The sequence below is a fragment of the Coregonus clupeaformis genome, unplaced genomic scaffold, assembly GCF_020615455.1.
Source record: "Coregonus clupeaformis isolate EN_2021a unplaced genomic scaffold, ASM2061545v1 scaf0597, whole genome shotgun sequence".
Lineage (NCBI taxonomy): Eukaryota > Metazoa > Chordata > Actinopteri > Salmoniformes > Salmonidae > Coregonus > Coregonus clupeaformis.
Genome location: NW_025534052.1, coordinates 201022 through 215998, shown reverse-complemented (window position 1 = coordinate 215998; position 14977 = coordinate 201022). Strand labels below are relative to the sequence as shown.

At 40.7% G+C, this 14977-nt stretch overlaps 1 protein-coding gene across 1 annotated transcript; it reads right to left on the bottom strand.

The window, feature by feature from the left end:
• Positions 1 to 250: 250 nt before the first annotated feature.
• Positions 251 to 13779, bottom strand: LOC123485174 (Fc receptor-like protein 5; the record flags this gene model as incomplete). Its single annotated transcript, XM_045216075.1, has 5 exons — positions 13733 to 13779; positions 8226 to 8270; positions 3146 to 3406; positions 781 to 1032; positions 251 to 307 (listed from the first exon to the last, which is right to left on the bottom strand). Coding segments are annotated over exons 1-5 (646 nt in total), but the record flags the coding sequence as incomplete, so codon positions are not given.
• Positions 13780 to 14977: the final 1198 nt, after the last annotated feature.

Sequence of the window (14977 nt, the reverse complement as noted above, 5' to 3'; positions counted from 1 at the left end):
TATTAACACAGACTGGACCAGATCCACCTGGAACTAAACACAGGAGAGAGAGAGGATATTAACACAGACTGGACTGGATCCACCTGGAACTAAACACAGGAGAGAGAGGATATTAACACAGACTGGACTGGATCCACCTGAGAGAGGACAGTCATATTAACACAGACTGGACCAGTATTATAGGACCTGTGGTGTTGAATCCTCATAATACATGAGCTGTATCTTATAGTGTTATACAGTATTATAGTACCTGTGGTGTTGGAGGTCTTCACTGCAGAGTAGACTGGATCATCTCCTGGAGACTTCTCTGGAGGAGACGAGACAATGGGTTAAAAACAGAAACACATTGTACTGTGTGTGTGTGTGTGTGTGTGTGTGTGTGTGTGTGTGTGTGTGTGTGTGTGTGTGTGTGTGTGTGTGTGTGTGTGAGAGTGTACCTCTCCTTCTCCTGGGTTCTGGGTCCTGTGTGAATCTAACGTCAGCATATGTAATATCTCTGGGTTCAGCTGCTACATCTTTGTTCCTCTTGCAGAACAGGACCAGTAGAATGATCAGAGAGATGGAGAGAGCCACTAACCCAGACACAGACAGAGGGAGGAGGAGAGAGGGGGAGGAGGCAGAGCCCCTATCTTCACAAACACAAGAGGAAACAACACAGTAAATAGTTATTTTCAAACTGTAATCTGATTAATATCATCTTAGACATATTTATTACTTCTAATGACCAAGCAGTTGGCAGAGATTATAAGAACACAGGTTATTATGAACATAATGTCTCACCTGTCTCTGTCATCACAGTCATCCAGCTCTCTGGTGATTCTCCTTCAGAGTTGGTACACTTGTAGAGTCCTTCATCTGACTTGGATACTACATAGATGGTCATCTCTCCTGTAGTCTCAGTCCTGATGAGGGATCCATCTTTGTAGAAATCAGCTGTGAGGTTAGAGGGAGTTCCCTGATATCTGCAGCGCAGAGTCACTGAATCTCCCTCAGTCACAGGAAGGGCAGGGATCTCCAGGATCACAGCACCATCTGTATATAATATATAAACATCATATATAAACAGGTCTCTCCAGGATCACAGCACCAGCTGTATATAATATATAAACATCATATATAAACAGGTCTCTCCAGGATCACAGCACCAGCTGTATATAATATATAAACAGGTCTCTCCAGGATCACAGCACCAGCTGTAAATAATATATAAACATCATATATAAACAGGTCTCTCCAGGATCACAGCACCAGCTGTATATAATATATAAACATCATATATAAACAGGTCTCTCCAGGATCACAGCACCAGCTATATATAATATGGTCCTCTGTAGCTCAGCTGGTAGAGCACGGCGCTTGTAACGCCAAGGTAGTGGGTTCGATCCCCGGGACCACCCATACACAAAAATGTATGCACGCATGACTGTAAGTCGCTTTGGATAAAAGCGTCTGCTAAATGGCATATTATATAATATATAAACATCATATATAAACAGGTCTCTCCAGGATCACAGCACCAGCTGTATATAATATATAAACATCATATATAAACAGGTCTCTCCAGGATCACAGCACCAGCTGTATATAATATATAAACATCATATATAAACAGGTCTCACCAGGATCACAGCACCAGCTGTATATAATATATAAACATCATATATAAACAGGTCTCTCCAGGATCACAGCACCAGCTGTATATAATATATAAACATCATATATAAACAGGTCTCTCCAGGATCACAGCACCAGCTGTATATAATATATAAACATCATATATAAACAGGTCTCTCCAGGATCACAGCACCAGCTGTATATAATATATAAACATCATATATAAACAGGTCTCTCCAGGATCACAGCACCAGCTGTATATAATATATAAACATCATATATAAACAGGTCTCTCCAGGATCACAGCACCAGCTGTATATAATATATAAACATCATATATAAACAGGTCTCTCCAGGATCACAGCACCATCTGTATATAATATATAAACATCATATATAAACAGGTCTCTCCAGGATCACAGCACCAGCTGTATATAATATATAAACATCATATATAAACAGGTCTCTCCAGGATCACAGCACCAGCTGTATATAATATATAAACATCATATATAAACAGGTCTCTCCAGGATCACAGCACCAGCTGTATATAATATATAAACATCATATATAAACAGGTCTCTCCAGGATCACAGCACCAGCTGTATATAATATATAAATATCATATATAAACAGGTCTCTCCAGGATCCCAGCACCAGCTGTATATAATATATAAACATCATATATAAACAGGTCTCTCCAGGATCACAGCACAAGCTGTATATAATATATAAACATCATATATAAACAGGTCTCTCCAGGATCACAGCACCAGCTGTATATAATATATATATAAACATCATATATAAACAGGTCTCTCCAGGATCACAGCACCAGCTGTATATAATATATAAACATCATATATAAACAGGTCTCTCCAGGATCACAGCACCAGCTGTATATAATATATATATAAACATCATATATAAACAGGTCTCTCCAGGATCACAGCACCAGCTGTATATAATATATATATAAACATCATATATAAACAGGTCTCTCCAGGATCACAGCACCAGCTGTATATAATATATAAACATCATATATAAACAGGTCTCTCCAGGATCACAGCACCAGCTGTATATAATATAAAAACATCATATATAAACAGGTCTCTCCAGGATCACAGCACCAGCTGTATATAATATATAAACATCATATATAAACAGGTCTCTCCAGGATCACAGCACCAGCTGTATATAATATATAAACATCATATATAAACAGGTCTCTCCAGGATCACAGCACCAGCTATATATAATATATAAACATCATATATAAACAGGTCTCTCCAGGATCACAGCACCAGCTGTATATAATATATAAACATCATATATAAACAGGTCTCTCCAGGATCACAGCACCAGCTGTATATAATATATAAACATCATATATAAACAGGTCTCTCCAGGATCACAGCACCAGCTGTATATAATATATAAACATCATTTATAAACATAACATCAGCTATCTGAAACCAGATGAACCACTAAACACTATAATGTTAGTAGATGGTGTTTGTGGACATACCATGTACTGTGATGTTGACAGCATTGCTTTGTTCTCCAGACCCAGACTCACACCAGTACACTCCACTGTCTGGTGGTATTAGTGACACGGAGCATGAAGACCCTTGTTGTTTTCCCCAGTCAGTATTACACTCTGAAAGGATTCCTCTCTCTGGGTTCCTCACCACTCTCCATCCAGCAGAGTTCCCCTGAACCTCACAGCTCAGAGAGACAGACTCATATTCAAAGAACTGAGATCTGTCAGGATTGACACTCAGAGAGGCTGGAAGAGAGAGATCAGAGAGTAAGAGAGAGAGAAAGAGAGAGAGAGAGAATGGAGAGAGAGAGATAAAGAGAGCGTTATTAACAGAGCGAGAAGGTGATGAGAAGATGAGCTCCTTAATCTTTCAGCATTTATTTATTATTTTTTTGTTGGAAAAACAAAATACAAGGAAATACACAACTATACATGTATTCATATATATGTATATTATGTATATTATATTCAACTGTACAAGATACTACCCTCCACAACATAACCTTCACTCCAAATCAAAACTTGAAACCAACTAACAAGATTTTGGACAAAATTACCTGGAAGGGTTAGAGACTAAGCAAATACGTTTGGAAGAAGGTACTCTGGTCAGTTTTTCATCGGCAGGGACTGGGAAACTGGTCAGAATTGAAGGAATGATGGATGGCGCTAAATACAGGGAAATTCAACATTCACAAGGCCACAGGGCCAGACAGATTACCAGGATGTGTACTCAGAGCGTGAGTGGACCAACTGGTAAGTGTATTCAAGAACATTTTCAACCTCTCCCTGACCAAGTGTAATACCTACATGTTTCAAGCAGACCAGTATAGTCCCTGTGGCCAAGAACACTAAGGTAACCTGCCTAAATGACTCCCGCCCCATAGCACTAACGTCGGTAGCCATGAAGTGCTTTGAAAGGCTGGTCATGGCTCACATCAACACCATCATCCCGGAAAACCTAGACCCACTCCAATTCGCATACCGCCCCAACAGATCCAAAGATTACGCAATTTCAAATGCACTCCACACTGCCATTTCCCGCCTGGACAAAAGGAACACCTATGTGAGAATGCTGTTAATTGACTACAGCTCAGCGTTCAACACCATAGTGCCCACAAAGCTCATCACTAAGCTAAGGACCCTGGGACTAAACACATCCCTCTGCAGCTGGATCCTGGACTTCCTGACAGGCCACCCCCAGGTGGTAAGGGTAGGCAACAACACAACTGCCACGCTGATCCTCAACATGGGGGCTCCTCAAGGGTACAGTGGGGAGAACAAGTATTTGATACACTGCCGATTTTGCAGGTTTTCCTACTTACAAAGCATGTAGAGGTCTGTAATTTTTATCATACATACACTTCAACTGTGAGAGACGGAATCTAAAAAAATCCAGAAAATCACAATGTATGATTTTTAAGTAATTAATTTGCATTTTATTGCATGACATAAGTATTTGATACATCAGAAAAGCAGAACTTAATATTTGGTACAGAAACCTTTGTTTGCAATTACAGAGATCATACGTTTCCTGTAGGTCTTGACCAGGTTTGCACACACTGCAGCAGGGATTTTGGCCCACTCCTCCATACAGACCTTCTCCAGATCCTTCAGGTTTCTGGGCTGTCGCTGGGCAATACGGACTTTCAGCTCCCTCCAAAGATTTTCTATTGGGTTCAGGTCTGGAGACTGGCTAGGCCACTCCAGGACCTTGAGATGCTTCTTACGGAGCCACTCCTTAGTTGCCCTGGCTGTGTGTTTCGGGTCGTTGTCATGCTGGAAGACCCAGCCACGACCCATCTTCAATGCTCTTACTGAGGGAAGGAGGTTGTTGGCCAAGATCTTGCGATACATGGCCCCATCCATCCTCCCCCTCAATACGGTGCAGTCGTCCTGTCCCCTTTGCAGAAAAGCATCCCCAGAGAATGATGTTTCCACCTCCATGCTTCACGGTTGGGATGGTGTTCTTGGGGTTGTACTCATCCTTCTTCTTCCTCCAAACACGGCGAGTGGAGTTTAGACCAAAAAGCTCTATTTTTGTCTAATTAGACCACATGACCTTCTCCCATTCCTCCTCTGGATCATCCAGATGGTCATTGGCAAACTTCAGACGGACCTGGACATGCGCTGGCTTGAGCAGGGGGGACCTTGCGTGCGCTGCAGGATTTTAATCCATGACGGCGTAGTGTGTTACTAATGGTTTTCTTTGAGACTGTGGTCCCAGCTCTCTTCAGGTCATTGACCAGGTCCTGCCGTGTAGTTCTGGGCTGATCCCTCACCTTCCTCATGATCATTGATGCCCCACGAGGTGAGATCTTGCATGGAGCCCCAGACCGAGGGTGATTGACCATCATCTTGAACTTCTTCCGTTTTCTAATAATTGCGCCAACAGTTGTTGCCTTCTCACCAAGCTGCTTGCCTATTGTCCTGTAGCCCATCCCAGCCTTGTGCAGGTCTACAATTTTATCCCTGATGTCCTTACACAGCTCTCTGGTCTTGGCCATTGTGGAGAGGTTGGAGTCTGTTTGATTGAGTGTGTGGACAGGTGTCTTTTATACAGGTAACGAGTTCAAACAGGTGCAGTTAATACAGGTAATGAGTGGAGAACAGGAGGGCTTCTTAAAGAAAAACGAACAGGTCTGTGAGAGCCGGAATTCTTACTGGTTGGTAGGTGATCAAATACTTATGTCATGCAATAAAATGAAAATTAATTACTTAAAAATGATACAATATGATTTTCTGGATTTTTGTTTTAGATTCCGTCTCTCACAGTTGAAGTGTACCTATGATACAAATGACAGACCTCTACATGCTTTGTAAGTAGGAAAACCTGCAAAATCGGCAGTGTATCAAATACTTGTTCTCCCCACTGTACGTGCTTAGTCCCCTCCTGTACTCCCTGTTCACCCATGACTGCTTGGCCAAGCATGACTCCAACACCATAATTAAGTTTGCTGACGACACAACAGTGGTAGGCCTGATCACCGACAATGATGAGACAGCCTATAGGGAGGAGGTCAGAGACTTTTGTCTGTTACATGTCTGGAGAGAAACAACTAGCTTGTGTCTGTTACATGGTGTCTAGAGAGAAACAACTAGCTTGTGTCTGTTACATGGTGTCTAGAGAAACAACTAGCTTGTGTCTGTTACATGGTGTCTAGAGAAACAACTATCTTGTGTCTGTTACATGGTGTCTAGAGAGAAACAACTAGCTTGTGTCTGTTAAATGGTGTCTGGAGAGAAACAACTAGCTTGTGTCTGTTACATGGTGTCTAGAGAGAAACAACTAGCTTGTGTCTGTTACATGGTGTCTAGAGAGAAACAACTAGCTTGTGTCTGTTACATGATGTCTAGAGAAACAACTAGCTTGTGTCTGTTACATGGTGTCTGGAGAGAAACAACTAGCTTGTGTCTGTTACATGGTGTCTGGAGAGAAACAACTAGCTTGTGTCTGTTACATGGTGTCTGGAGAGAAACAACTAGCTTGTGTCTGTTACATGGTGTCTAGAGAGAAACAACTAGCTTGTGTCTGTTACATGGTGTCTACAGAGAAACAACTAGCTTGTGTCTGTTACATGGTGTCTAGAGAAACAACTAGCTTGTGTCTGTTACATGGTGTCTAGAGAAACAACTAGCTTGTGTCTGTTACATGGTGTCAATAGAGAAACAACTAGCTTGTGTCTGTTACATGGTGTCTGGAGAGAAACAACTAGCTTGTGTCTGTTACATGGTGTCTAGAGAGAAACAACTAGCTTGTGTCTGTTACATGGTGTCTACAGAGAAACAACTAGCTTGTGTCTGTTACATGGTGTCTGGAGAGAAACAACTAGCTTGTGTCTGTTACATGGTGTCTAGAGAGAAACAACTAGCTATAAATGCTTCACAGAGTTCAAGTAACAGACACATCTCAACATCAACTGTTCAGAGGAGACTGCGTGAATCAGGCCTTCATGGTCGAATTGCTGCAAAGTAACCACTACTAAAGGACACCAATAAGAAGAAGAAACTTGCTTGGGCCAAGAAACATGAGCAATGGACAATAGACAAGTGGATATCTCCAAACTTTGCTACTGTCATTGAGCAGGTGATGAATATAGAGAAATGTTACTATTATAGAGCAGGTGATGAATATAGAGAAATGTTACTATTATAGAACAGGTGATGAATATAGAGAAATGTTACTATTATAGAGCAGGTGATGAATATAGAGAAATGTTACTATTATAGAGCAGGTGATGAATATAGAGAAATGTTACTATTATAGAGCAGGTGATGAATATAGAGAAATGTTACTATTATAGAGCAGGTGATGAATATAGAGAAATGTTACTATTATAGAACAGGTGATGAATATAGAGAAATGTTACTATTATAGAGCAGGTGATGAATATAGAGAAATGTTACTATTATAGAACAGGTGATGAATATAGAGAAATGTTACTATTATAGAGCAGGTGATGAATATAGAGAAATGTTACTATTATAGAGCAGGTGATGAATAAAGATAAATGTTACTATTATAGAACAGGTGATGAATATAGAGAAATGTTACTATTATAGAGCAATGAATATAGAGAAATGTTATTATTATAGAACAGGTGATGAATATAGAGAAATGTTACTATTATAGAGCAGGTGATGAATATAGAGAAATGTTACTATTATAGAACAGGTGATGAATATAGAGAAATGTTACTATTATAGAGCAGGTGATGAATATAGAGAAATGTTACTATTATAGAACAGGTGATGAATAAAGAGAAATGTTACTATTATAGAGCAGGTGATGAATATAGAGAAATGTTACTATTATAGAACAGGTGATGAATAAAGAGAAATGTTACTATTATAGAGCAGGTGATGAATATAGAGAAATGTTACTATTATAGAACAGGTGATGAATATAGAGAAATGTTACTATTATAGAGCGATGAATATAGAGAAATGTTATTATTATAGAACAGGTGATGAATATAGAGAAATGTTATTATTATAGAACAGGTGATGAATATAGAGAAATGTTACTATTATAGAGCAGGTGATGAATATAGAGAAAGGTACTCACCTCCACCTTGTCCGAGGCCAGAGTATACCAGTGTCCTCAACAGCACTGAAACACACAGAGAGAACTATCACTATGGTACATGATGTAAACACTGAGCAGAACCACAGATATTTATTTCCTTAACAGTAATTAATGTGTCAATAATTAACATAATACAGAAATCCCCATCAAAATCCGTTCTTTTTTTTTTGCATGGGCTGCGTCTCAATCCACCACATCCGCCTATGTCGGCCTTCCGCATCTGCGGTGGAAAGTACGTTTTGCTCTACGACCCCCACAAGGGTCAAGGGACTCATCTGAAGTCAGTAACGCTGATGTGCAAACCTGTACCGTCCAAACCGTTTGGGCTACAAACTAATATGACCCCGCTATGGAAAGGGGAGACTCTCACGGGACTCGTCTGAAGGTAACCCATACAAATGAATGGAAGTATGGAGATATATATAGATATGAAATTGTTACGGATACAGGTATCCTGTGTCTTTTTGTGTTTCCTCTCCTTCTGCCCTAATAACAGGTGTCCTGTATGTTCCTGATTGGTGGTCGTTGAGGTGTCTGCTGATTGCTAAGGTGGACCAATCAGTGAACATTCCTCTGCATTGCACCACCTGTTGCTGGTTTTTCAATCACACATCCCATTGTATAAAAGCCGGTCAGTTGTGTTTGTTGTTAGAGACTATTTCTGCATGTGAGTATGGATACTGTGGTGTCCTGTGTTTTGTTTACTCACTAAGTTGCTGGTTACTCTGTTTGGTAACTATGGATACTGTGGTTTGGTAACTTTGTGTGTTTCTGGGAAAAGGGGAAGTTAAGCAAGCTGCCCTTGGGCATACATTACCCGTAGAAAGAAAACTGTCTATAAACACTAGTTAGACCTGAGCGGACCACCCACTGTATTTTTGTATGATTAGCAGTAGTTTAGCGGTTCTTGAGGCAGGCAAGATCAGTTTAGGGGGTGTTTTACACTATTGTTTCATTTCTTGGGTCCTGCTCAGCCCTTTTTCCCAAACCTTTACCGTGTGTTCACAAATAAACATTTTATGTTTGACGGTAGTTTATGGTTGTCGTGTAGTTTTGTTCTCCCTGTTCCATGTCACGATTCTAATTTGCATGATTTATGTTACGGGTCTCTTCTCCATCCACCCTAGACGTTTAACGCCACGGGGTTCGTAACAGAAACCTTCGTCTGAAGGTAACCCATACAAATGAATGGAAGTATGGAGATATATATAGATATGAAAAGGTAAAGGCGAAATTCAATACTTTTTCAAATACATGTTATTTATAAAAAAATTATACAGACAGGTTTCCTAAAATTGAAAATCAAATAGCTTAACGAGTCATGGAAACCCATTTCATGAATCTCCAGACGAGGCAGTTTGGGGAGAGGCGTTGGGGGAGAAGCGTTGCGCTGTGAGGTGTTGCTTTATTTGTTTTTTGAAACCAGATTTGCTGTTCACTCGCGCTATATGAGATGGAAAGGACTCATGGCTCTGTATAATACTTTCATGCATTTCCTTGAATTTGTTCTGGACCTGGGTACTGTGAAAAGACCCCTGCTGGGTGTGTGTGTCAGTGCAAGTTGACTATGAAAACAATTTGGAACTTAACTAGGTCTATACTTAACAAGGCTGCAGGGCCAGACGGATTACCAGGACGTGTACTCCGAGCATGCGCTGACCAACTGGCAAGTGTCTTCACTGACATTTTCAACATGTCCCAAGGACACTAAGAACCTGCCTAAATGACTACCGACCCGTAGCACTAACGTCGGTAGCCATGAAGTGCTTTGAAAGGCTGGTCATGGCTCACATCAACACCATTATCCCAGAAACCCTAGACCCACCCTAATTTGCATACCGCCCCAACAGATCCACAGATGATGCAATCTCTATTGCACTACACAATGCCCTTTCCCACCTGGACAAGAGGAACACCTACGTATGAATGCTATTCATTGACTACAGCTCAGCGTTCAACACCATAGTGCCCTCAAAGCTCATCACTAAGCTAAGGACCCTGGGACAAAACACCTCCCTCTGCAACTGCATCCTGGACTTCCTGACGGGCCGCCCCCAGGTGGTAAGGGTAGGTAACAACACATCTGCCACGCTGATCCTCAACACGGGGGCCCCTCAGGGGTGCGTGCTTAGTCCCCTCCTGTACTCCCTGTTCACCCATGACTGCATGGCCAGGCACAACTCCAACACCATCATTAAGTTTGCCGATGACACAACAGTGGTAGGCCTGATCACCGACAACGATGAGACAGCCTATAGGGAGGAGGTCAGAGACCTGGCCGTGTGGTGCCAGGATAACAACCTCTCCCTCAACGTGATCAATACAAAGGAGATGATTGTGGACTACAGAAAAAAAAGAGGACTGAGCATGCCTCCATTCTCATTGACGGGGCTGTAGTGGAACAGGTTGAGAGCTTCAAGTTCCTTGGTGTCCACATCACCAACAAACAATCATGGTCCAAACGCACCAAGTCAGTCATGAAGAGAGCACGACAAAACCTATTCCCCCTCAGGAGACTGAAAAGATTTGGCATGGATCCTCAGATCCTCAAAAAGTTCTACAGCTGCACCATCGAGAGCATCCTGACTGGTTGCATCACCACCTGGTATGGCAACTGCTCGGCCTCCGACCGCAAGGCACTACAGAGCGTAGTGCGTACGGCCCAGTATATCACTGGGCCCAAGCTTCCTGCCATCCAGGACCTCTATACCAGGCGGTGTCAGAGGAAGGCCCTAAAAATTGTCATAGACTCCAGCCACCCTAGTCATAGACTGTTCTCTCTGCTACCGCACGGCAAGTGGTACCGGAGTGCCAAGTCTAGGTCCAAAAGGCTTCTCAACAGCTTCTACCCCCAAGCCATAAGACTCCTGAACAGCTAATCATGGCTACCCGGACTATTTGCTTGTATTTCTTTGATCACATTCCCAGTGGGTCAGAAGTGTACATACACTCAATTTGTATTTGGTAGCATTGCCTTTAAATTGTTTAACTTGGGTCAAACGTTTTGGGTAGCCTTCCACAAGCTTCCCACAATAAGTTGGATGAATTTTGGCCTATTCCTCCTGACAGAGCTTGTGTTACTGAGTCAGGTTTGTAGGCCTCCTTGCTCAGACACGCTTTTTCAGTTCTGCCCACAAAGTTTTCTATAGGATTGAGGTCAGGGCTTTGTGATGGCCACTCCAATACCTTGACTTTGTTGTCCTTAAGCCATTTTGCCACAACTTTGGAAGTATACTTGTGGTCATTGTCCATTTGGAAGACCCATTTGCGACCAAGCTTTAACTTCCTGACTGATGTCTTGAGCTGTTGCTTCAATATATCCACATTATTTTCCTTCCTCATGATGCCATCTATTTTGTGAAGTGCACCAGTCCCTCCTGCAGCAAAGCACCCCCACAGCATGATGCTGCCACCCCCGTGCTTCACGGTTGGGATGGTGTTCTTTGGCTTGCAAGCAACCCCTTTATCCTCCAAACATAACAATGGTCATTATGGCCAAACAGTTCTATTTTTGTTTCATCAGACCAGAGGACATTTCTCCAAAAAGTACGATCTTTGTCCCCATGTGCAGTTGCAAACCGTAGTCTGGCTTTTTTATGGCGGTTTTGGAGCAGTGGCTTCTTCCTTGCTGAGTGGCCTTTCAGGTTATGTCGATATAGGACTCGTATTACTGTGGATATAGATACATTTGTATCTGTTTCCTCCAGCATCTTCACAAGGTCCTTTGCTGTTGTTCTGGGATTGATTTGCACTTCTCGCACCAAACTACATTCATCTCTAGGAGACAGAACGCGTCTCCTTCCTGAGCGGTATGACGGCTACGTGGTCCCATGGTGTTTATACTTGCGTACTATTGTTTGTTCAGATGAACGTGGTACCTTCAGGCGTTTGGAAATTGCTCCCAAGAATGAACCAGACTTGTGGAGGTCTACACACATGTTCTAACCGACTTGCCAAAACTATAGTTCGTTAACAAGACATTTTTGGAGTGGTTGAAAAACAAGTTTTAATGACTCCAACCTAAGTGTATGTAAACTTCCGACTTCAACTGTAGATATTAAACCATTCTGATATTATACCATACAGATATCAAACCATACAATTATTAAACCTTATAGATATTAAACTACTGCATATAGATATTAAACCATACAGATATTAAACCATATAGATATTAAACCATATAGATATTAAACTATATAGATAGTAAACTATATAGATATTAAACTACTGCATATAGATATTAAACCATATAGATATGAAACTATATAGATATGAAACTATATAGATACTAAACTACTGTATATAGATATTAAACCATATAGATATTAAACCATACAGATATGAAACCATATAGATATTAAACCATACAGATATTAAACCATATAGATATTAAACCATACAGATATTAAACCATATAGATATTAAACCATACAGATATGAAACCATACAGATATTAAACCATACATATATTAAACAATATTGATATTAAACCATACAGATATGAAACCATACAGATATTAAACCATACAGATATTAAACTATATAGATATTAAACTATACAGATACTAAACTTTACAGATATTAAACTATACATTTACATTTACATTTTCGTCATTTAGCGATATTAAACCCTACATATATTAAAGCATATAGATATTAAACCATACATATATTAAACCATATAGATATTAAACCATACATATAATAAACCATATAAATATTAAACCATACATATATTAATCCATATAGATATTAAACCATATAGATATTAAACTATATAGATATTAAACTATATAGATATTAAACAATATAGATATTAAACCACATAGATATTAAACCATACAGATATTAAACCATATAGATATTAAACCATACAGATATGAAACCATATAGATATTAAACCATACAAATATAAAAATATTAAACTATATAGATATTAAACTATATAGATATTAAACTATACAGATACTAAACTTTACAGATATTAAACTATACATTTACATTTTTGTCATTTAGCGATATTAAACCATACATATATTAAACCATACAGATATTAAACCATACAGATATTAAACCTTATAGATATTAAACCATATAGATATTAAACCATACAGATATTAAACCATATAGATATTAAACTATATAGATATTAAACTATACAGATACTAAACTTTACAGATATTAAACTATACATTTACATTTTCATCATTTAGCGATATTAAACCATACAGATATTAAACCATACAGATATTAAACCATATAGATATTAAACAATATAGATATTAAACCATATAGATATTACACTATTCAGATATTAAACTATATAGATATTAAACATACAGATATTAAACCATATAGATATTAAACCATACAGATATTAAACCATACAGATTATAAACTATACAGATAATCACAGAGTATAAGACAGATGTGTTCCATCTCACCTCCCACGACACAAACACACAGAGAGAAAGAGTACTTACAGATTTGCCAGCAGACTGGTGTGAGTTCCATCCTGTCTTAATGCTGAGTGAGACTCTGTGATCTCCAGTTATAGACTTACAGACCCTCCTCCACCTCCTTCCTGTTCTGACACACTGAGACCCTGACCCCCCCCTAGAGGTGGAAAGAGTAGACTACTAACAGAGTAGCCAGCAGACTGGTGTGAGTTCCATCCTGTCTTGATGCTGAGTGAGACTCTGTGATCTCCAGTTATAGACTTACAGACCCTACTCCACCTCCTTCCTGTTCTGACACACTGAGACCCTGACCCCCCCCTAGAGGTGGAAAGAGTAGACTACTAACAGAGTAGCCAGCAGACTGGTGTGAGTTCCATCCTGTCTTGATGCTGAGTGAGACTCTGTGATCTCCAGTTATAGACTTACAGACCCTACTCCACCTCCTTCCTGTTCTGACCAAACACACAAGGCCCTTCTGAAGACGTGATGAAAGAGAGGAAGAGAGAGTAGATTAACATCATATCTTGGCTATACTTCCTCTACCACTGTATATTTTCTTCATTACCACCCCTTCCACCCCACCCACCCCTGACCCTGGATTAGGGTCATGTACATTAAAGCCAACCATTCCCATGAGCTCAACTGTGTTGTTCTGACACCATTGAAGCTTAACCCCTTCTACTGTAGATCTGAGAGGATTGACCCCTAAACCCTTCTACTGTAGATCTGAGAGGATTGACCCCTAACCCCTTCTACTGTAGATCTGAGAGGATTGACCTCTAACCTCTACTACTGTAGATCTGAGAGCATTGACCCCTAAACCCTATTATCAGTTACTACTATAGGGAGTAGGGACTAGGGAGTAGGGGCTAGGGAGTAGGGGCTAGGGAGTAGGGGCTAGAGAGTAGGGGCTAGAGAGTAGGGGCTAGGGAGTAGGGGCTAGGGAGTAGGGGCTAGGGAGTAGGGGATAGGGAGTAGGGGATAGGGAGTAGGGGCTAGGGAGTAGGGGCTAGATAGTAGGGGCTAGGGAGTAGGGGCTAGGGAGTAGGGACTAGGGACTAGGGACTAGGGAATAGGGACTAGGGAATAGGGACTAGGGAGTAGGGAATAGGGACTAGGGAGTAGGGACTAAGGGGTATGGACTAGGGAGTAGGGGCTAGGGAGTAGGGACTAGGGAGTAGGGACTAGGGAATAGGGACTAGGGAATAGGGACTAGGGAGTAGGGACTAGGGAATAGGGACTAGGGACTAGGGAGTAGGGACTAGGGAA